Source organism: Oryzias latipes, chromosome 20, assembly GCF_002234675.1.
Source record: "Oryzias latipes chromosome 20, ASM223467v1".
Lineage (NCBI taxonomy): Eukaryota > Metazoa > Chordata > Actinopteri > Beloniformes > Adrianichthyidae > Oryzias > Oryzias latipes.
The window spans coordinates 25,830,073-25,854,147 of record NC_019878.2 but is presented as its reverse complement, the minus strand read 5'-3'; the positions used below and the strand labels follow the sequence as shown (position 1 = coordinate 25,854,147).

Genomic DNA, 24,075 nt, shown 5'->3' with positions numbered 1-24,075 from the left:
ATGCTACATGTCTCTGCAGTTTTAGAGTTTTCCTACAAATATTCTTCAACAGTTTGAGTTTATCAGGAGGGTCATGGTTCTCACAGATCAGGTCTCTTTGCGGATCCGTAGATCTAAAGCTATTTTTTTCCACATTAAGGATGTTCCCAAACAAAGGATTCGCAAATTTGGTAGAAATTTGACCTGGGCTTATCAATCTTCCTGACTTTGTGTGAATACTGCAACAGTTGGATCCAGTCTACCAGTTAGAATATGGTTTTTCCATCAGTAATGGTTTCATGAGGACTGATTTCTCACAAAGTGCTACTATTTTTCTTCCAATTTCTGATATAGGTAAGTGGGAACAGGTTTGTGATGAAAAGATTTCTTGTGATTGCTTCTAAGATGTACAAAATATTTAAAGTTTTAGCAAATTTGGAATATTTTACATAAAAAAATTTCTGAATAGAATCTTTTTAAATTGTGTTAAAGACAGCTTATAGGATTTTATTTTATGTAATTTATTGTTGGAATCAAGTTAAGTAAAAAGATTTATCCTAATGTATAGCATGCAGTGTGGCCAGATTGAGCAAATTCCCGCACAGTTGAGTGGTTTTGGTTCTAATTTTGCCGGTCTTTTGGTGGGTGGACATAATTTGGGTGAGTTTGGGGTCTATTCAGCGATTTTTAGTTCAAATAGGTTTTAACCAGGGACATGCGGTCAGGTGATGCAGCTCCTCACGATCATGAGATGTACAAATGCTTTTAATATAACCTTAAAGTAATAAAAAATGGATGATTTATTACTGCTAATTATGGATAATTAACCTCTGATTAACTGACTAACCCTTTTTACATGACTTGTGGGCTGGAAAACCATGACTCTATCTGACAGCATTGATGACACGTATACCAAAGTTTTTGATTCTTCTCTCCATAACCCGCTGCTCCAGATGACACTTTGGTCCACTAATGAACTTTCCTTTTCTTTGATTCAGAAGGGAATCCACGAGTGGAACTTCACTCCAAACTCCATCAAAGGCATCAGGTCTGGAAAGAATTCAGTTGATAAGTAGAATAAAAAGCAGGAGAAGCGTTCTCACCATCAATCGTAGCTCCAGTCGACACGCCCCACTCCATTTTATTTAAAACTGTCGCTCCAGGTTGTGGTGGACATCCAAATTTTCTGTAGCTTCATGAATATTTTACACATATCTTTCCAAGGTAACTTCATGCTTAGATCAGCTTTTTCACCTGGAACTGCATCAGGAATCCTAATTTAAGTCAAACTGAACTGATGAATAAATGATTCCATAAAAGATTCCTCATAGGATTGTCATTTCCTCCCCCTGCAGCATCAGTAAGTTTGATGAGCGCTGCTGCTTCCTCTACGTTCATGACAACTCTGATGACTTCCAGATCTACTTCTCCACCGAGGAACAGTGTGGTCGGTGAGGACCATTTCTTCAGATGTTTGTATTTCTTCATAAAAACAGCATAGCTGCATTTGTTTTTGTGTGCTCCAGGTTCTGCTCTAAAGTGAAAGAGATGATTTCTGACAGTACCGGGAATGCTGTGGAGCTGGAGGGGGAGGGGGACGGAGATACACTGGAGGTCCGCATGGCATGGGTGTTTTTTCATGCATAGTCAAAACTTCATGTCTTTTGCATGAACTTCTGTTTTTCCACAGTACGAATATGACACTAATGAGACAGGGGACAGGGTGGTGCTGGGGAGGGGTACCTATGGAGTGGTTTACGCGGGGCGGGACCTGAGCAACCAGGTCCGGATCGCCATCAAAGAGATTCCGGAAAGAGACAGCAGGTTGGTCCAGGAACCCGCAAAGATCTCTGTTGATTTGTGTATAAAACGGAGGTCTGATGGACCTAAAAAAATAGAATAAAAATAAACGGAACCAAAATCATTAAGTTTTTAATTGGATTCATAAAACTTTCATTTTTCATTCTAGACCTAAATCAAACGTTCTCACAGAAATTGTCTTTTTAAGCTGATTGCATCAATTCAGCTAAGAACTTTAATATGTTGAATGAAGTGAGCATTTTTAATTAACAGTAAACTGTAAAATAACGGTAAAAATGAATATCGGGAAAAAGATCTTTTTCAGTTGAAGTTGTGCAGATTACAAAAAGCTATCAAATAAAAATTTATTGTTTTTTTTTTTTAAATCAGCAGCTTGATATGGTTATTGTTGCATTTCTGAAGTTGTCAGTAAGGTTTCATGTTGTTAAAAAGTTTGTCTTTTGGTGTGTTTGTCTGGGATTCAGGTATTCACAGCCACTTCATGAAGAAATCGCTCTCCATAAGTACCTGAAGCACAGGAACATCGTTCAATATTTGGGTTCTATTTCTGAGAACGGGTTCATCAAAATCTTTATGGAACAAGTGCCTGGAGGTGCGTTTAAAAACAACAAACAGTTTTTTTACCGTAACTCTATTAGTTTGGTTTGAATTCTTGGCTAAAGAGACAGAAAGTGAACAGTTCATTGACTTCATTGTCAAAAGTGGTAAAGGACTCATCACTCTTTCAGAGATCTAAGATTGTCTTCTGCTGGCGGTTTCTCTGCTTTGTCATCTTCCCATTCCATAATAGGGTTTGGACACTGCTTGTTTCCTTTCTTCAGGAAGCCTGTCTGCACTGCTGCGTTCAAAATGGGGCCCATTGAAGGAGGCCACAATCATCTTTTACACCAGACAGATCCTGGAGGGCCTGCGGTACCTTCACGAGAACCAGATCGTCCACAGAGACATTAAGGTCCAGCAGTTCCAGTAAATAACAAAAAGAGCAGCTTTGTACAGTGTCATGTTAACCAGAACATTCATCTGAGAGGATCTTGTGTATAAATATTTAACATTCTAAAGTTTAAAAATAAAAACAAAATTTTTTTCATCTAAATTAAAACAAACAAAATTAAAAAATGAATATAACAAAACTGTATTTGAGAGATTTATTTGTGTAATCCTGTACCTTCTGTGGGTTTAATTTAACTAATAAATTGTAAAATTAGCTTTATATCCTGCTGGAAGTAGCATCAGAAGATGATGCACTGTGGTCAGAAATGGATGGACATGGTCAGGAACAAAACTCAGGTAGGCTGTGGCGCTGGAACCCTGCTCATTAAGAAATGAGGGGCCCAAAGTGTGTCAAGAAAATATCCCCCATACCATGACACCACCACCACCAGCCTGAACCGTTACATAATACAAGGCAGGATGGATACATGCTTTCATGTTGTTGACTACAAATTCTGACCCTACCATTTGAATGTGGCAGCAGAAATTGTGTGTGTGCGTGATTTTTAATGTAGAGAAGGACCTACACTGTACTATGGACCTGTCCAGGGTGGACCCTGCCTTCTACAGAGGAATGAGCGAGAACAGAAGATGAATTTTCTTCTTTTGTTTGTTTGATATTGTCAAACATCGGTTGACTGGGGAAGACAGGGATTGAACCACCAACCCTTTCACCGTAGCCGCACTGGCTCAACCACCTGAGCCACTGCCATCCCAATACTGTTAATTATCTTGTAAACTATCTCAAAATTGTCGAAAAATGAGCCAAAGAAAATCAAAAGCACATCATTTTATTAATTGAAATAAAGGAACTTCAAGAAAGAAAATGAGAATAAATGTGTTAAACTAAATGAGCCTGTGGCTCTCCAATACTAACAATAAAAAAGACCAAGCTGCATACAGGTCACGTTTAAAAGTCTTTTAATGAAATAAGTCTCATGTTTTAGACTACAAAAGCTGACTTTCATATTCCTGCATCTCTAGGGTGATAATGTTTTGGTGAACACCTATAGCGGCGTCTTAAAGATCTCTGACTTTGGAACCTCCAAACGTCTTGCTGGAGTGAACCCCTGCACGGAAACTTTCACAGGTAACGTTAAACCCTTTCAATGGGATTTTAGTTGCATCTCAACTGATAAGTGTGTTTAATTCATTTTTAACAAGTTTTAACCATGTATGTGATACATGTATGTAGAATACATGTGTTAATGTTTACAAATGGAAGTGTTTGCTTAACACACACAACAAATAATTGGAAACATTTCAAGTTTTGAATGAATTTCCAAATGTCCTAAAAAAGAAACGTAAACGTTTTCAGACAGACTTTCAGGCCTTGAAGGGAACACAGTTTCTGGCAATTCCACAGACCGTAATCCAGCCTGGGCTGCATTCATGAAGTCATTGAATCACAGCAGTCTGAGGCTATGAGTGTTAATATCAAATGACCCTCAAAATGTCAAGATGTCCAATCGGCGTCTATGGAAACACTCACACCAACAAGAGCAGACGGACATACACATTCATTGGCCATCTGGCCTTCTCCTGTGACCACAGAGGTGTGTGATTAGATTAACTAATTAAGCAGAGGCAGAAGAGTGTTTACCTATTATTATCAGGTGTCTGCTTTTCTGTTTCTGCCCTGCTGTTTGCCCTCACTTAACTCTGACTCAGTCTTTATAGTGCACTCTAGATTTATGGGGAGGTGATGAAGTGAAGGTTTGGTTCCTGAGCTGTTTGCTGTGTCAGTTCAGTCTTTGCATGTTGAGTATTACTTTTATAATGAATTTATAGTGATTATTTTGATTCCGTTTGTTGGTTATTTCAAACAATGAAAATAAAAGAAAAACACAATGAAAATAAAATGTATAAAATGATGAAAGGTATTTCTGGAGTAATCTTAGGCCTTTAATTTGAAGTTAAAAGCCAGAATATGGTGTATATGTCAAAAAGTAAGTGAAATGGATAAGAGGTGCATCTATGTTTTTGTTTCCTCCCACTCCTTTTTAAGCATTAAATTAAACTGTTTTGGACAAACTTTTAATTTCATGGATTCTATCTATCATGATTAAGAGCAATGGCATCAATTACATGTAGATTTATGTTTGTTTTTTACTTTTAATGATTTACTTGCCAGTTAATAAATGACTAATCATTTTAGGTTTGATATATCTGTGTGTAAATATCACTTTCATTTGTCTTTTTATGTCAGTTTCTTGAAATAAATCAAATCAAATCAAATCCTAAAAAGATATGAATGCATACATTGATTAGAAAACAAAAGGGTTAGGCTATTTTTTATTATGTATTTGTGTTTATGCATACAGCACACATATGACACATTGAATCCATTAAATATGATGGTTGTTAGATTGAGTTTGATTAATTACTTGAAAAATTTAGAATCAGAATTCTTTATTGTCATTGTACATATTTATACAATGAAATTGCAGCAGCCCTGGAGTTGTTCATAAAAAGGTAAAAAATACTTTAAATAATCAAAAATATGTACAAGGAAGTAGGAAGAAGCAACTATATCGAATCTCTCCTCTATTATTATTATTATTATTTGTTGTTTAGACCTGAATTTTGGTTTCATTTTATAGTTTGTGGCTGTTTGTTCTGTACTTGAAGGTACTTTGCAGTACATGGCTCCTGAAATAATTGACAAGGGCCCTCGGGGCTACGGAGCCCCAGCTGACATCTGGTCTCTTGGCTGTACCATTATTGAAATGGCTACTGGGAAACCTCCTTTCCATGAGCTCGGGGAACCACAGGCTGCTATGTTTAAGGTAGACGCAGAGTGAATGTTTCTACAGAGCTGTTAACAAAACTACTGTAAGCTACACTCTGGTTGTTTGTTGAAGGTTGGCATGTTTAAGATCCATCCGGAAATCCCAGAGTCTTTGTCCTTGGAAGCAAAGTCTTTCATTCTTCGCTGTTTTGAGCCAGATCCTAACAAGAGGCCCATCACCACAGATTTGCTCAAAGATCCTTTTATCAGACACAACGCCAAAGGCAAGAAGAGTAAGATCGCCTTCAAGTCATCAGGTGAACAAAATGTGGTTTCTATATTCTGTGCTGGTTTTGTCAAATGTGTGTTTTTGGGTAAGTGTGGAGAGACCTGCAGTGGAACCAGACTCCATCAAAGACTCTCAATGAGGTCTGAGTGAAGACACAAAATAAACTGAGGATTTTATTTATAGAAATGAGACACATTTACTGGTGCAAAAAACAAACAAACATGGAGATGCTTATTGGTGGGATACCCTCCAGAAATCTCTGTCCCATGACCTTTTCTTTTAAGAGGTGTTACCAAACATGAAAGTAATTTTAGGTAGATACTTCAAACAGGTTACATACAGTCAGGACCATAAATATTTGGACAGAGACACATTCTTTCTACTTTAGTTTCAGTACATTACCACAGTGAATTTGAAATAAAACAACTCCGATGCCATTGAAGTGCAGACTTTCAGCTTTTATTCCATGGGTTGAACAAAAAGATTGCAGAAAAATGTGAAAAACTAAAGCATTTTTTAAACACAATCCCTTCATTTCATGGTAAGTAATTGGAGTAATCAGTGTGATGGTGTGGGCGTGCATGGCTGCTAGTGGCACTGGGACACTAGTGTTTATTGATGACGTGACACAGGACAGAGGCAGCCCAATGAATTCTGAGGTGTTTAGAGACATACTGTCTGCGCAGATCCAGGTGAATGCAGCCCTGTCTGCGCAGATCCAGGTGAATGCAGCCCTGTCTGGGCAGATCCAGGTGAATGCAGCCCTGTCTGCGCAGATCCAGGTGAATGCAGCCCTGTCTGCGCAGATCCAGGTGAATGCAGCCCTGTCTGCGCAGATCCAGGTGAATGCAGCCAAACTGATTGGACGGCGATTCATAATCCTGATGGACAACGACCCAAAACATCCAGCCAAAGCAACTCAGGAGTTTATTAAAGCAAAGAAGTGGAATATTCTTGAATGGCCAAGCCAGTCACCTGATCTTAACCCAACTGAGCAGCATTTCACTTGTTGAAGACTAAACTTCAGACAGAAAGGCCCACAAACAAACAGCAACTGTTTGCCGCTGCAGTAAAGGCCTGGCAGAGCATTCAGAAGGAGAAAACCAGCATCTGGTGATGTCCATGAGTTCAAGACTTCAGGCTGTCATTGCCAACAGAAAGGCTTTTCAACCAAATATTAGGAATTACCACTTGGTTTTCAGTTATTTCAATTGTCCAATTACTTAGGAGCCCATGAAATGAAGGGATTGTGTTTAAAAATGCTTTAGTTTTTCACATTTTTCTGCAATCTTTTTGTTCAACCCATGGAATAAAAGCTGAAAGTCTGCACTTCAATGGCATCGGAGTTGTTTTATTTCAAATTCACTGTGGTAATGTACAGAACTAAATTAGAAAGAATGTGTCTCTGTCCAAATATTTATGCTCCTGACTGTAGGTTTCTTTAAACCAGAAGAGGACAAATGCAGAAAAACAGGAAAATGAGTTGAGATGTTAAAAAGTAAAATGAACAGTTTTTCTGAAACATTTGAACATTAGTGACTACTATTGGTTTCCTAAATTTATTTCCCAATATAATGTAGTTACAAATCAGTAAGAAATCAGTGTGACTGCCTAAAACTATGTTTCATCTGCGGGTGCTTCCAGACTACATCCATAATTCGTCTGTGCCGGTGCAGCTGCAGGGCGAAGCAGCCGGCAGCAGCAGCAGCGAACACGGCTCTGTCAGCCCAGACTGCGACTCCAAACAAGACATTTTCTTTGACAAGAAGAGAAGCTCCGGATCAGAGAACAGTCTCAAATCCAGCAGCTCTAATTACCTGAGGTGAGTCCAGGTCAAGATGCCTCACATGCAGTTCCAGCTGCATCTGTGGAGTGTTTGCATTAGCCAGCAGGTGGCTTTTTGTCCCCCACTGCCTTTTACACGGCTGATATAATGAGCTTTGATCACTTTATGATCTTCTGCTGTCAGCACTCACTGCTGTGCGTGCAGAAATACACGTGCGTGCAGCAATCTGTGCACGTACCAACATGTTGACTCGACCTCCCGCACACTTCCCTGGAGACGTGTAGTATCCAGGAGAGACTTTCATCTGTACATAAATGCAGAGTGGTAAATATTACTACATGGGTTTTCCTCAGGAGTCACAGTGTCTGCATGTGTTCCAGCGTTCCATCGGAGACCTCTGTGTCAGAGGATTGCAGTGCCCCGCCCTCTCCTGATGACAGGGACGGCGGTCTGTTCCTGCTGAAAAAGGACAGTGAGAGACGGGCCATCCTTTACAAGGTTCTCAATGAGGACCAAGAAAAGGTCATTTCTAATCTCAGAGAAAATCACATCCAGGTCAGTGTGTGGGGATGTGTGTGTGTGTTTATAACTGAATCTCGATATTAGGTTCTTTCAAAGTAAAAGCTTCTGTTGGTCAAAAAAACTCAAAACCTTCTCCTTCATGGTGTAGTAACAAACATGGAATCAAACATAAAACTCCATCCCAGCTTCATGAGACCAGCTGATGAGAAGCTGGCTTAGGGCTCCCTCTTCTGGTTCTAATATGAAATGCAGTCTCTGGAATGAGATCTTTTTAAGTTCTAAAACCTTTTAGGAGTTCAACATCTGACATCTGTCAATATTGTTAAGTGACTTTAACTTAAGAAATTATGACCTAAAAGAGAAAAAAGTGTCACAAACTTGACTGCAATGACTGCTTCAATAATGTTGCAAATTATGGCTTTTTCAGTTACGCATTTTGTGTAGAATTTTGCGAACAAATAGTTTAAAATGTTTCTGTGTTATAAAACACTAGGTAAAAATGTGATTAAAAAAATGTAAAAATATTAGTTTGTTTGCAGCATTTATTATGGTTATGCAGGTAGATTTAAATTGTCTTATTATAAATGTGCTGTCAATGTTTGATAAGTTTATGTATGTCATAAGAAACACAAATAAATATTTTATTATGAACGTCATGCAAAAGATTTTTTAAGAGACCTTTTTCACTATTTCAGGGAAAATCATACAACTCATTCATCACATCCAACAGTTAAACTTACAACGCGTCATATCTGGACCACCCCGTTACAGAGACAAAAAACTCTTTTGAACCCATCAGCTCCATATCTGGTTTAAAAGTTACCCCCACCAAACCTTTTTAAACCAGAAACCATACAGGTTCTCATCTCCTCAGGATGAACATAGAACTCACCTTCACTCCTGCACTGCTCCTTCCAGCTGACGGTTCGACCTAGTACAGACATTTCTTCTATATCTACATCCTTTATCCCAGTAAACATCACTCGTAAACGTCCACATTCTCACATTCCTTTTGTTCGATGTCTCCATTCTATACACATGAAATAGACAGATGTGAAAGTTCTTTGTCCTTTTGGAACCAATGACTGTAGTCTTTGGTCCAATAGGTGGCACCAAGGCTTTAAAATTAGGAATATTGCAGATACAGTGGTGGACAAAATTGTTGGTCCCCCTCAGTTAAAGAAAGTCCACAATGTTCACTGAAATGACTTGAAACGTTCAAAAGTAACGATAAATTAAAATGTATTGAACATTAAATAATCAAAATCAGCCATTACTTTTGAGTTGTTGATTAACAGAATTATTAAAAAAACAAACTAATGAAATAGGGCTGGACAAAAATGATGGTTCCCATAACTTAATATTTTGTTGCACAACCTTTTGAGGCAATCACTGCAATGTAACGGTTTCTGTGTTTGTCAATGAGCCCTCTGCACCTGTCCACAGGTATTTTGGCCCCCTCCTCATGAGCAAACTGCTCCAGTTGTCTCAGGTTTGACGGGTGTCTTCTCCAAATGGCATGTTTCAGCTCCTTCCACTGATGTTCAATGGGATTCAGATCTGGGCTCATAGAAGGCCACTTCAGAATAGTCCAACGCTTTTCTTTTAGCCATTCTTGGAGGTTTTTGGCTGTGTGTTTTGGATTGTTGTCCTGTTGGACAACCCCAAAACTGAGCCTCCTCCATGTTTCACAGTAGGGACAGTGTTCTTTTGGTTGGATGCTTCATTTTTGAGTCTACCAACATAGAGCTGATGTGCCTTACCAAAAAGCTCCAGTTTTGTCTTATCTGTCCAAAGGACATTTTCCTAGAAGATTTCTGGCTTGTCAATATGCATTATTGCAAATTCCAGTCTGGTTTTTTTCTGATTTCCTTTCAACAGTGGTGTCCTCCTTGGTCGTCTCCCATGAAGTCCACTCTGGCTCAAACAATGACGGATGGTGGGATCTGACACTGATGTACCTTGATCTAGGAGTTCACCTTTAATGTCTTTGGAGGTTGTTCTGGGCTCTTTGGATACAGTTCCAACTATCCGTCTCCTCAATTTGGCATCAATGTTCCGCTTCCTCTTCGTCCAGGGAAGTTGGCTACTGTCCCGTGGGTCTTAAACTTCTGAATAATATGTGCCACTGTGGTCAGAGGAACTTCAAGCTGCTTAGAGATGGTTTTATAGCCTTTACCTTTACCATGTTAGTCTATAATTTTGTTTCTAATGTCCTGGGACAAGTCTCTCCTTGGCTTTCTGTTGTCCATGTTCATGGTTCACACCTTTTTCAACAAACAGCAACGTGACGATTTGTCTCCCTTTAAATAGGCAGACTGACTGATTCTGGGTTTGAAAGCAGCTGTGATGTCAATTAAAGGACAAACCTGAGTTCATCATGACCCCCTGGACAATTAGTTCTCTCTCTTTATGGAGGAACCATCATTTTTGTCCAGCCCTATTTCATTAGTTTGATTTTTAAATATTTCTGTTAATCAACAACTCAAAAGTAATGGCTGATTTTGATTATTTAATTTTCAATATATTGTAATTTATTGTTACTTTTGAACGTTTCAAGTCATTTCAGTGAACATTGTGGACTTTCTGTCTTTAACTGAGGGGTACCAACTATTTTGTCCACCACTGTAGTTATCGGTGTTTGGCTGAGAAAGTTCCTAAACTACAAAACTACTGTCCACATCCAGAACTATCAGTCATTAGTCCAGCGGCAGCTAATAAATCTGAACATTTGTGTAACTAGGGCAGTGAGGAGCTGCAGCTCTCTGCCGACCACATCAAGCAGATCATCTGCATCCTTCGGGACTTCATCCACTCTCCTGAGAGACGTGTCATGGCAGCCACCATCTCCAAACTCAAGCTGGACCTGGACTTTGACTCGACCTCCATCAACCAGATCCAGCTGGTCCTGTTTGGCTTCCAGGACTCGGTCAGACTTTCATGCTAACATTTCAAATTCTAAACGTGCTTTTAGATATGGTTTATTTCCTGAGGAAATTTGAAGCCCTTTCAAAAATGTAACAACCGTTTAAAATCTGTGATTATTTGCCAGGTTAACAAGGTTCTACGGAATCATCACATTAAACCTCACTGGATGTTTGCCATGGACAACATCATCCGTCGAGCTGTGCAGGCTGCCATCACCATCCTGATACCAGGTGTGTGGTGTCTAGGCTTCAAGCCCGGTTCTGAGGGAGACGAAGCTAACAGTCAACTTTGACACACAGAACTGCAGACCCACTTTGGGCCAGCCTCAGAGTGTGAGGGGGCAGAGAAGGAAGATGAGGTGGACGAGGAGGAGTCAGACTTTTGTCCTGTTTTAACCTCAAACTCTGATGACCCGGTGGTTACGGTTGAACCCGTTCACTCTATCACCGTCCCTTTAAACATCGCTCATTCCCAGGAGCATCATCGATCTCAAAACCAGCTGGGAACCCAGCTGGGTCGACTGAAACAGGAGACCAGCAGGTACAGGCAGCCGCCACATTTTACCTGGAAACACGGATGTGCACAACTCGGATAGTGTGATTGGAGTAGGTGTAACGTCATGAAGGGAAAGCCTGCGGTCATGGCCCTCTCCATGTGTAACGGGGCTGCAGAGTATTCATATGCAGTAGAAAACGACGACAGCCGTGGCTCTCCTAGAGAACAGCAGCAGAGAAGCACAAACCCAGAACTAGCTCAGAAAACCTTAAAAGCTTTTTTCTTTTTTTCAACATCGCACTTTGAGAGTGGAGGTTTAACATCAATGCACACAGAATTTCTGTTTGTTGAGTCCCAAACCAGAGCCGAACAGAAAAGGGACAAAGACATAACCCAGCTAGGACAGATGTGTCTGCTCAACTTTTTTCTCTAAAAAGGCTTCTTTACATTTGTGCTGTTTGTCAGTTTTTAAATTAGAAAATACACAGCCCTGCCTTTCCTCCATGTAGTGCTTTAGTGTGTATGCATTCACATTGCTGGCAATGTAAGATCCCCATGTACAGGTGGATCCTGTTTAAACCCAGAGACCAGCAGAAACACTGCAAAGATCTTTCCAAGCTGCTGAGAAACATTTACACTGTTGATCTCTTTTGCATTGAACAAGTATTTTTTGTTCTGAGGTTGGACCCATGAACCACGACTTTAGCTGTTCTCCTGATAATCAGCTGTTGCATAGCATCATTCCTTCAGATTGGATATTTCTTTTGTTCTTCCTCTATCTAACTGCTGATCTGTCTTCCATGCTGGTCCCTCATACATTTCTGACATGTTGAAATTGTTCTTTCTACATTCTTTCATGTTTATTTCCACTTGACTGTGTCCCTGACTGCATTACAAGTGGAAGTGATGTGTATGTGTTTGTTTTAGGGAAAGATCAGATAACAGGGTAACAGAGTACCTGTAATCCAGGCCGAGGACAGAGAGCTGGATATTTTCTGAATGTGGTTCATTTGAGTTTAGACTGCAGTCTGAAGGGATTCATTGATTGTTTGACATATTGAATATTTGTCCAATTCCCAAAGTCCAAAGACATTGGGAGCACGTTCTTCGTTTATGCAGAAATATAGAACAGGAACATTTTTGGATGTAAAATACAAAAAAGGTTGCACATAAGCAGGTCTACCTGCAGGAGGGATATTATTTTGGTCTCAGAACTCCAGACATGGATTTTAGTAAACATGTAAAAGTTTTTGCAAAAGGGATTTTCCCCTTTTTGCTTTATATATTTATTTAGCAGAAAACAGAGTTTCTAAATTCATGTCATAAAGTACATGTTTTAATTTCTTTGGTTTAACTAACAGGTTCAGTAGACTGCGGCTCATTCTCAGCTGAATCTTGTATTTGCTGAGTAAACCTGTTAGGCAGATAACGGCCGTGTCGTGTTTTTGCAGACTCCTGGAGGAGCTGCTGCAAAAGGAGCGGGAGTACCAGCAGGTCCTGAAGACCACACTGCAGCAGAGGACTCACGACCTGGAGTTGATCCGACTCAGACACAGACCACCTAGTAATGAGCTCTTTAAGTATCTTTGACATTTCAGAGGAACTTTGTTTTAAAGGACACTTTCTACAGATATCACAAAATACTTTCCATTTATTTAATAAAAAAGAGGGAATGGTAACCACAGACGAACATTCAAAGCAATCAAATTAAAACAAAGTAACAGACAAAAAGGAAAAGCTGGACGAAACAAAACGATGTTTTGGTTGGGTTTGAATTCAGCTGTTCAGACCACTGAGGGTTTTTTGTTACGTTTAACAAACTTAAGTAATTTAACTCTAAGTAGTCTGTAGTTATTTTTAGATCCATTGTAAGGAAAAAAAACTGTTAGTTTTTTCCTTTTGCAAGTATGAAAACAATAGTTAAAATAGCTTGAAGTTTAAACTTCTTTTTTTAAGTTTTTTGGAACAAAAAGTAAAAATAATCCTGATGTGTCTTGTAGTCTGAACAAGAGCAAAAAATTCTATACATCTCAAATATTCATTCTGGAACCACTCCTGATGTGTGATGCCACTTTGTTAGCTTATCGTTTGCTGTTCTGTGGGCTTTGAAACTGAATCTGAATCTGGCTAAACATAAGTGTCTGGCTGGTGATAAAAATGTCCTTTTAGTTTGCAATAGGTAAACTGAAACTGCATGTGGCACATACAGAGTAAGCTTGTGGAAAAGCACCACTTGGTGTGAGCTTTCCACTGCCATTGCTGCTGCCATTACCGCTTGAACACTAGGGGATGTTGCTTTTGCTACAGGATCTAACTTCTAGGAATAAAAAGCCAGAGATCTCTGTTTATCTCCATATTTTTTGCAACAAAGCAGATGTCATGAATCCATCTCTACAGTTTGACTGAAAGGTTTGCTGTAGTCTGGAAGAGCTAAGTCTGTTGTTCTGGCTAATGCTTGCTTTGATTCCCAACATGCTTTTACACCTTGTTCTGTCCATTGAATTCTTCATAAAAGTTTCTACATAAATCATGTCTTGCAGTGGGGTTAGGGTTAGGCTATTTCAGCATAGTTTGGGATCCATAACCCCAAAAAACGACATCATTTTTTTTTTTTGTTAATGGTTGTGGGGCTGACAAAATGACCCCTTTTCTGTCCTCATTTACTTTTATACCCTGTGATGTTAAAGCGTGGCCCAAATATTTAACTTGTTATAATTGCTGTCATTTTTTTTGTTTACTTTGTTTCCAGTCTCTGCCAAATAAGTTAATAAAGCCATGTTGTCTATTTTACAAAACTCCTGAGAGGTTGATGCTATGAAAATGTCATCTACACAAGTTATGATTTGCCTTTTTATAGGTGCCTCAAGTCCTGCTAAACAGTTTGCAATGGCATCAGAAAAGCTCTAGGGCTTTCTGCGTAGCCCCAAGGAAGTCTTGTATAAGTGTAGTTCTTTCCTTCAAGGGTGAATGCAAACCAACATTGACTGTCTGGGTGTAAGGGGACTGAGAAAAACACATTACTTAGATCTATTACTGAGAACCATGCTGCTCTTGGATCTAAGATATTTTTGTCCTGTTTTCAATGTTCTTTACTTGTATTTAAATTTTTGTAGTTTTTTTTTCCCTGACAAAACATGAATGATGTAAACTCAGCCATAAGCACAAAATTCAGTTGTCAGAATGACATGGTACTGAAATGGAATTATAACCATAAAATAATAAAAACGAACTAAAGCCTATTCTTTCACACTAGAAGCACTTTGATGGCATTCATCATTCAAAATGATGTTTGATGTTCTTTAAACATGGTGACAGTTTTGTTTGTTGCTAATGCACATCATACCTTTTTTAATGCAGACGTTGCTTGTTTCAGACATTGCCCCCCCCTCCATCCATCACACCCCAGCAGACCATGAGCCAGACAAACGGCTGACTGACTGGCTGAAAGAGCAGGGAGCGGATCCAAGCACTATAGAGAAGGTTCTGGACGTTCTGAAGTCTGAACTGCTTCATTTTTACCGCTCCACCTTAATCAAAGGTGCTCTGTTGCAGTTTGTCGTTGAGGAATACACACTGACTGACATTCTGAATGATGTTAGCAAAGATGACCTGCGCTGCCTGCATCTACGGTAAACACATTTCTTTGTTTTTTTCTGGATGTTGACACCTGTCTTACTGCCTTTCGGGGTCACAAGAGTCTGTCCAGCTTCTGTTCTCCAGTTCTCCAGTCCATCACAGAGACACACAACCACACATAGTCAAACTGAATTTAAAATCATAAATGAACCTATGAAGCATTTTTTTGGACTGTGGGAGGAAACCAGAGAAGCCACACATGAACAAGACGGATATGCAAACTCCACACTGAAAGAATCCAGCTGGGATTTGAACCCAAACCATCTCACTTTGAGGGAAAGAGCCAACCACTACACCATTGTGCAGCCTCTTTAAATTCTGAAGTGAAAACTAGACATGAAACTTTTAAAATAATGCTTGAATTCTAGACATTAAGATGGCTTAAAGAGAATCAAAAAATCCCCAACTCAAAAAAAAAGTTTAAAAATCTCAAAAAATGCAAAGAAAAAATAAAATAAAGATAGCTTAATTATCTAAGAACAAAGAAGAAAATAAATGTTAAAGTTAGGAACTCAGAAACACTGTTACTTTGCTACAACTAACCTATGTCTTTCGATGTCCCAAAGTAAGAGTTTGGTTTTCAGTAATCCAAATGAAATCTAAACAGTCAAGACTTTCTGCAACATGTTTTCAGGAATATTATCAGTTTAGTGAGTGTAACGTCCCTCTTTGCTCTGCAGCGGGGGGGTCCTTTGCCGGATCTGGCGAGCTATCCAGCGGCACAGAGAGCGAGGGAGGCTGGTGGGCGACAAACACTCCAAAGATGATGCATGAGTACAACTGCAGCAGACATTGCAGAAAACATGCACACCTCAGGACATTACCAGCTCTGCATGGTCTGTTTTCTGTTCACGGTACCTTTTCATGTTGTGGCCTCTGTTTAAAGCACAAGTTCTGGACTGCCTGACTGCAGTTCGTATTAAGCAGACCAAAGTGTTTTAGTGCAGGCACTACTACTGTGTATTATATTGTGCAACAATACATCATCAATCCAAAGACAATTCTACTCCAAGCCCAACACGCCATGCAAAGGAGCATTTTCTCAGTCAGTTATATTTTTGGACATTTATTGTATTCATCTGTCTGGCTTCTATATGCTTGGCTGGGATTTGTTGTTGGAATAATTCACTCTTACACTTTCAAAGTATGGAAGATATGAAGGCAATGAAAATGGGGGTGCTCAAAGTGCAGATGTCCATTTAGAATTTTCTTCATTGGGAAGAAAAAAGTTAACTGTAGGCTTAATTTTGATCATCATCACAAGTAGACCTTTATGGTCTGTAGAACCAAATCCAAGGCCCGCTTTCAAACATAGGTGTTGGTACGTTAGAACCAGCAGCTTCACTTATGTAGTCGCGTGACGTTGTCCTCAAAAAGGTTGAACATGTTTTCCGCTTAGCATTACAGCATTAAGTAGAACATGAGCATCAGCTAGGTCTTTTGGAAGGAGGAAATGAGGACATTTGAGCACAGAAATGAGACGGAGGAAAACCCCAAATCACCCTAACAGGAAGCAGAGCAGTGCACAGAACAAGTGGAATAAATCATCCTGTGTCAAAATGAGCAGACCTGTATTGTTTAGCCCTCGGGGGGGATTTTAATCTCATCTCTGTATGAGATTCTCGTCTGAGAATCAATCGGGCATATCTGTCTGGTCAGCAGAAGCTCTCTGCTTTATCGGTTTAAGCCATGTTGGTAGCAGACATTCTGCAGGCTGCAGGTCGTAGTGAACACTTCTGTAAGGGAGAAGTAGGTGAGACGCAGGCGTGTTGTTTTTTTCACAGATTTATTTTACTTTTTGAACCCCCCAAATCCTGCAGACTGTTCACAAAAGCCTGTTGGTGATGTTCGCACTACTCGTGCACACTCTGTACGTGCAGCATTTGTGCGGTCAGTAAGGAACCAGTATTCACAAGTTACTAACGACTAGAGCGTGGCGTAAGGATGCCCTATGACAGCATCACCCATATGTCATAAGTGTGTGTAACTTCCATTATCCTTACGAATACTTAACGATACACGTATAACACACACCACAATGGTACGTTCCATTTTCCTGATGTCCCTTGAGGTGGCCGTACGAGCCTCAAGGGAACTGCAAGACACACCTGAGCTCGCCTGAGGATGCATCTGCTCCTCTTTACAACTGTCCACGAACCCAAAAACCCACAGAACCTGTACAGGGGTTGAGCTGGTACATGTGACTAAAGCTTTCTGTGCACATTCTCCCACAAGTTGAGTGGGTCTTGCAAAACCTAAAAGTGTGAGTCAAACTGTGCCACAAAGGGCTCCTGCTTTGGACGTGCTGGTACCTCATGAAAGCAGCTGCATCACTTTGGTGGATCTGCTACAGCTTTGATTCTCTTTCAGTTGTGCTTAAATGTTTGTGTGGACTCACAAAAGATTAGGTTTCCTGATTATCTTTTGATGCTAACATTAGCTACGTTCACTAGTGTTGGGACAAATCACATGAAATGCCAACATGGAAGATCAAGATCAAAGATTTGTCTTCTTTCCATGCCGCTCCTTTTCGTGACAGTTTAGACCTTTTAGTGCTTTGAGCTCAGTCAACATTCTTTCCATCTTTTACCTGCTACCATCATACCTCCATAGCCTGACTTTGGGGAGGAGCAACTTTCCCAGGAGTTAAAAACAAAAACTACTGTTTTTAATCCACAAAAGATATGGGCACTTCATCCACTCTGACCCAAGAAAACAGGATAAAGAATTGTGTACAATTAGGAGAGGGACTAACCACCAAGTTATTTCAAGATTTGCTAAGTTTCATTTGCATCTCATAGTTTAAAAATGCAATTCAAACCTGATTATTTAAACTTAACGTATAACAAGCTTTTTTAGAAAACAATAAACTATCCATATTTTTATGTTGATGTGTTTGTCATGTGTAAAAACCAAAATGCTTTAAAGAAATTTAAAAAAATACAATGGTTCACTATTCTGCTAAAACTTGTGTAACAGAACTTCTATCTTATATGAAAAAGTAACTTGATGAGGTCAAATCATGTAAACCCAAAGCTAGTTAACAGATCTGACCCTAGATCAGAAAAACATGTGACTTGCCTTTATTGTTATCATTCTATCCTAAATCTTAAAGCAAAAGTGAGTTCAAATCTGCTCACTACTGCCTTCACATTTGTACTGATGTATTAATTGGCTGCAGCTTCTGTTTTTCTTGGTGTGCATTTGTTTTTTAAGTTCTTTTCTCTTTTTTATTCCAGCTCCTTTTGTTATTTGTCAGCTCTATAACAGCAATAAACTTTGCATCGTAAACGTTTTGCCTCCGTTCTGTACGTGTCTGTGTAGATTCTCATTCATCAGGGTGGATCAAGATTCCTTCATTTGTCATTGTCATTAAAGCATGAACTACAAATTTACATTTGGAGCATCGACAATCACCCTAATTATTTCAAAGTGGGGAAAAAACTCAGATTCACCACATAAATGCTCAATAAATAAATAAATAACCAAAGAGGCATCATCAGTACAAAAAAAACACAGGACTAAACAGAAATGAGACATTCAGTGTCCAGAGGTCTTGTAGTCAGTAGCAGCTTGATGTTGATGTGCAGCAATGCAAAGTCCAGTTCAGTTGTTTCAAGGTGGATATGGTTATTGTGGAGAAGATGTGGGGTATAGTATAGCAGTCTGTTGGGATATGAAGTGGGGGATAATCCCATTGTTAACAGAGCAGGCAACTGGACTTTGTTCAACCAAATCCACTTGATCTCTACTTAGATCTCCTCTGTGTTCTTAATGGAGTTAGAACTTAGTGACACTATAGGATCTGTTTAGGCTGTTGTTAGTGTATTTTATCAGCAAGTTATTGTCTAAATTTTCATCCTATGAATGTATTTTGCCAAATAGATGAGGTTTGGAAAAAGAGATTGATGTTCCAACTTGTCAATGGCTGCTTGTGGTCAAATATTTAATTCTCTTAATGTGCAGCACATCCTAAAACCTGCACAGCTTCACACTTCAGTACACACACGATTGCTGTGAGTCTACTGGGTTACTATGTGACCCACTCCAATGAAATTATGTTGGGTTTTTTTGTTTATAACATGTTATTGTAGCATTTTTTTTCATGACGGAGCACATTTATATTTAAAAAAAAGATTAACACAGCATTTCTAAGAATGTCTTTATTTAAATCATGATGGAGCAGGAGCAGATGGACACCCACAGTTTTGAAAAAGCTCAAGTTTGGGATGCAGCAACTGTGAATATTCTCTACCTTCAGACAAATATGAAACAAATATGAACGCCTTTGTTTTCCTGGTCTGAGCTGGAATCTGGATCTAAACTGCTAATGTTGGTTGGGGCTGGAAGCTAGTGGGAGAGAATGTAAACTGAGGGGTGATGGGAAGTGGAGACAGGGTTACGCAGCGCCAACGGGCCTGCCCACAACTTGGAGGTGAATTTCTAAGGAACTCCTGCCGCTCTGCAGAAACTATGTCCCAGAAAACCAAAAAGGTTTTTAGATTTTGGCCCAAAAAAAAGTAATCATTAAAAGACCACTGACTTTGACATCAAAATACAGTTGGAGTGGGACTATGAGTGGAATTGAAGAATTCATCTGTTGTGCTTCATTCTTGTAGAACCAGCTCTCTGCTTCTTTTTTTACGAGGAACACACCATCTCTAAATTTAGGATCCTATTCATAGGGTTGGTGCAGCTCTTATGCTCCAATGCATGCATTGTATTAGTGGATTGCATTGTTGTCTCTTGCAAATGGCTTTTTAAAGTAAACAAACAAGATTTATCCTGTTAAGGTTTGTTATGCATAAGTAGACTTGTTTTGAAAAACATGATTGTCATCTAATCTGATGGAATGCCTGTTTAGTTTGACGTCTTATAAACTGAGGAAGGGAAGTGTAATTTCCCCTGACGAGTGTTTCATTCATTCATCAAATGTCAGAGCTTCATTCTTTACATTCTTTGGATCTGACGTGTTGCATTGATGCAGAACCAGCTTACCAGCCGGCCTGTCAACAGTGGCACAAACGGCCTCTGAAACTCGTCTTAACATTACCAGCTCAGTTACAAACTATTAAACTGGAAGCTTTGATAGTTCACAAAGAAAAGGAAATTTGTTTGGTGGCTTATTTTTCCTTTTTGAAGGTCAAGCCCTCCACTAGCCAAAGCCAAACCCCTTTTTTGCTGTTGACATTCATTGAGTTTGTGGTGCCTCCAGGGCTTTAACTCGAGGGGACTGTAATGTTCAAAGGCGCAGGACTAAATTCAGCCAAACAGTGGTCTCAATTAGAGGCACACAGCTATGGAATACGCTGCCACAGCACATTAGGAACTGGGAAAACTACCCTACCTTCCAAACAGCTCTTAAACGATGGTTAAAAACAAACCAGTCCTGCAAACATTAGTTATTGTTGTTTTTCTGTGACTGTCTTGGAATTTTTAGACTTGCTTTTTATTGTAATAACCTTTGTAAATATTTTTACCTCTAATATTGTGCTATTTCATTGTGTTGTAAATGTAAGTGTTGATATTTTTATCCTGTCCTAGGACAACAGATGAAATTTAGCTCCTGTGCTAACTCTGGCATATTTATGTTAAAGCAGCTGCTGAAACATTGTTTAATATGCATTGTCCTAATTCAAATAAATAAAATAAATAAATATGGGTCCTGCTCCAAGAATCAGCATTCCAGGATTGTCTCACCTGGGCAGGGTCTGCAGGAGACTTTGTTGAGCTGGTGTCTGCAAGGCAGGAACCTGAACCAGTGGAGGAACATTGGGTTCAGACATGAATCCGGATTCTGTCTTCTGACTTTCAACTGTTCAGTCAAAGTCGTGAAGAAGATTGCTACTGCACAGAGTAACATCTTTGGTGGAGACAGTAGCATGGTGTGGGACAGCATCTCCCTCACGTATTGCTGGTTGAACCAATCTTAATGCAGACAGATGTGATAATTCCATTGTGTACAGTCCAGGTCCAAACTCCATCATCTAAGATGACCGCTTGGTCCCACGGAGGAGGTTTGTTAGACACTACCTTCAGAATTTAGAAAGAGACGGGCCGACTTCAAGCACACTGAACTCCCGATCCTGATCAGGAGTTGGTTTGTCATACATGTCTTATTGGTAGGTCGGTGGACAGAGAGGATGTCAATGCAAAGCTGGACAGCTGTGATACGCTGCTTCAGTTCCTGGCGTGAAAACGCATCTCATGCTGTCATGAAGCAGCCCAGAGGCTGCTGGGATGCCAGGTGTTATCAATCATGGATGTACATTTTTGCTTAGGTTTGGCTGCAGCAGAGTTACATGGTCCGTCTGGCCCGGATGCAGAAACGTTCCTGACCAGGCGTTATGTGGAAAGATCAACCTGTCAGATCTTCCATTTATTAGCCAAACAGTTAAAAAACAGGATTGTTTCAAAACTATTAATATAAACGCCACTTTAACAGCCTGGTGGGAATTTCTCAAAATATCAAAATCATCAATTCAACCGTGCAAAATGACACCCATCTGGAACAACCCGGACATCCTTATAAACAAAAAATTTATTCACTTCCCAGCTTGGCAAGCAGGGGGCATAAAACAACTAAAGCACGTAATTATTGATAGAAGATTCATAACTCCCCAGGAACTTCAAGACAAACATGGAATAAATAACTTCTTGGAATATCAGCAACTTAAATCAAGTATTACTAAAAAGTATAAATATAAAGACGATTTCAAGCTACCAGATGTAGTTACCACTCTGATCAATTTCTCAATGAATAGAACTCTCTCCAAAATATACAAACTTTTATGTAATTTAGATAACAATATTGCCCTTCCAACAAAAAAATGGGATGCAGATTTGAGCATCAGCACAGATGAAAGCTTCTGGTCAGAACTCTGTCTAAACACCTTTAAACTGACAAAAAGTCCAAATCTGCAGCTAATCCATCTCAAAACTCTTCACAGAATTTACTACACTGGACAGAGGATGTTCAAGATGGGTCTCAGTAACTCAGATATTTGCGAGCACTGTGATAATAATCTACCCGACAGCTACATGCACGCACTGTGGTTCTGCACTCCTGTCCAGGCTCTCTGGCAGCAGGTATGTGCCGATTTATCAGTCTGGCTTAAGGTTTCAATCACGGCCTCACCGTCACTTTGTGTGCTTGGTGACATGAGTGCCATCGATATAGAAGAAGGATTAGCATCTATCATTTTTGTAACTCTTTGTATTGCTAAAAAAAATATTTTAATAAATTGGAAAAACAAGAAAAACATAAACATAAGTCAACACAGAAATCTGCTGTTTGATCATATCAGCTTGGAAAAAATGTCAGCCCAAAGTTCAAGTAACTTTGAAAGAATTCAGTCTCTCTGGTCTCCTGTGGTTGACTCCATGACTTAGGGGGTGGGGGGCTTGGTCGTCGCTGCTCCTTGCCCTTCTGCCGTGGTTTGGGGTGGGGGTCGGGGCCTCTGGTGCCTGGCGGGGGCGGTGGGGGCTCCGTTGGTCGGGGGGTCGGGTCCGGTGCCTGGGTGGGGCGGGCTGGGGCGCTGGGTGGTCCTCTGGGCTTGGGTGTGGGGGTGCGTGGTGGGGGGGTGGGGTGGTGGTCTGGCTTGGCTTGGGGGAGTGGTCCCATTGCCTGTGCTGGGGGGGCCCAGCGGCGCTGGATGGGCTTCCCATCTGCACCTGGGGCTGGGATCGGCCCTTCCCTGGCTCTGGGTCGGGACGGGACAACCCTCTCGAGGCCCCCGGTCGCTCTGGGTGTCATCCGCTTCGGCTGCGGGGTCTGGGGTGGGGGGCTTGTCGGCCCTGTCCTGTGGGGGGGTGTTCTGGGGGGGAGGGGGGGGCATTATTGGTACGGGGCGGGGGGGCTGACGGGTCGGGGTCTCCGCTGAGGCAATCGGTGGTTGCCTCGGCCGGTTGGCTGCCTCGGTCCCGTCAATGCCTGACCAGAGCTCTTCTAGGGCCGGCGTTTGGGGGTGTGGGCCTGGGCTTGCTCCGGGGGGGGCGACGCTTTCTGGCTCCCCTCTCTCTGTGTGGGGTGGGTGGTGCCGGGCCTGGGGTGTCGGCGCCTCCGAGGTGGGGCCCCTGGGCTGGGTGGGCCTGGCCCCTTTGCTGGGGGGAGAGCTGGGGGACAGCTGTTTGACCACCGGGGGACAGTCTACCAGCTGTCCCCAACTTACCCCCTTTCTCATATAACCTCATATTAGGGTGAGGGGGTGGGGGGTCTAGCCTGCGATGCGCCTTGGGGGGGAGCTACTTGGCAGTGGCCCCCCTCCTATGGTTGCCATATGGAGTGGGCCCCCCCTCTTTCGGATTTATTTGCACCTTAGACATGTAGGGCCCTTGGTAGGGGGGGTGCTTGGACATCACTGCCAGCAAGCAGCAGATGTCCTCCTGGCACCCTACCCGCCAATTTTAACTGCACCTTAGACATTTAGGGCCCCTTGGTGGGGAGGGTGAGGGGACATCACTGTGAGTAATCAGGAGATGTCCCCTTAGTACCCTACTCGCCAATTTTAACTGCACCCCCCTTAGTACACACACCCCTCCCCCTTCAATATATGCATTCCAACATAAACATACACACATGCACACACACACCCTGTCAAACACACATACACGCACACACATTTTGCAAGGAAGGTGGGACCTGGGTACATCTGTCCCTTACCCCTTCCCTGGTGGGGGGTGTGGGCCCCTTGGCGACGGCGGCCGTGTCCCCTGGGTGCCGGCTTCCTGGGCCCGGCGGTGCTCTCTCCGCACGGTGGGGGGGTTCACATTACACCTGAGCCGGGGGTGTTCGTGTCCCTGGGGGGTGGGTCCTGGTCCTTGCGCCTGAGCGCTGGGCCCCACCAAACTTCCAACTGTGGCCGAGCCTGGTCGGGCCATATTTTTTACAACACCCAT

General features: G+C 41.2%; 1 protein-coding gene across 2 annotated transcripts in view; it reads left to right on the top strand.

The window, feature by feature from the left end:
- The window catches only part of map3k15 (mitogen-activated protein kinase kinase kinase 15), a 33,496-nt gene extending 15,028 nt beyond the window's left edge, over nucleotides 1-18,468 (top strand). For both annotated transcript variants that reach the window (XM_023950067.1, XM_023950068.1), the window contains 18 exons: nucleotides 978-1,027; nucleotides 1,335-1,430; nucleotides 1,506-1,593; nucleotides 1,670-1,803; nucleotides 2,265-2,392; nucleotides 2,622-2,752; nucleotides 3,775-3,880; nucleotides 5,422-5,579; nucleotides 5,655-5,838; nucleotides 7,455-7,632; nucleotides 7,977-8,151; nucleotides 10,862-11,047; nucleotides 11,171-11,276; nucleotides 11,346-11,586; nucleotides 12,993-13,105; nucleotides 14,915-15,021; nucleotides 15,094-15,170; nucleotides 15,858-18,468. In XM_023950067.1, the coding sequence (XP_023805835.1) occupies nucleotides 978-1,027; nucleotides 1,335-1,430; nucleotides 1,506-1,593; nucleotides 1,670-1,803; nucleotides 2,265-2,392; nucleotides 2,622-2,752; nucleotides 3,775-3,880; nucleotides 5,422-5,579; nucleotides 5,655-5,838; nucleotides 7,455-7,632; nucleotides 7,977-8,151; nucleotides 10,862-11,047; nucleotides 11,171-11,276; nucleotides 11,346-11,586; nucleotides 12,993-13,105; nucleotides 14,915-15,021; nucleotides 15,094-15,170; nucleotides 15,858-15,951 (2,352 nt within the window). In that variant the 3' untranslated portion in view covers nucleotides 15,952-18,468. The remainder of the gene's footprint in view (nucleotides 1-977; nucleotides 1,028-1,334; nucleotides 1,431-1,505; nucleotides 1,594-1,669; nucleotides 1,804-2,264; nucleotides 2,393-2,621; nucleotides 2,753-3,774; nucleotides 3,881-5,421; nucleotides 5,580-5,654; nucleotides 5,839-7,454; nucleotides 7,633-7,976; nucleotides 8,152-10,861; nucleotides 11,048-11,170; nucleotides 11,277-11,345; nucleotides 11,587-12,992; nucleotides 13,106-14,914; nucleotides 15,022-15,093; nucleotides 15,171-15,857) is intronic.
- Nucleotides 18,469-24,075: the final 5,607 nt, after the last annotated feature.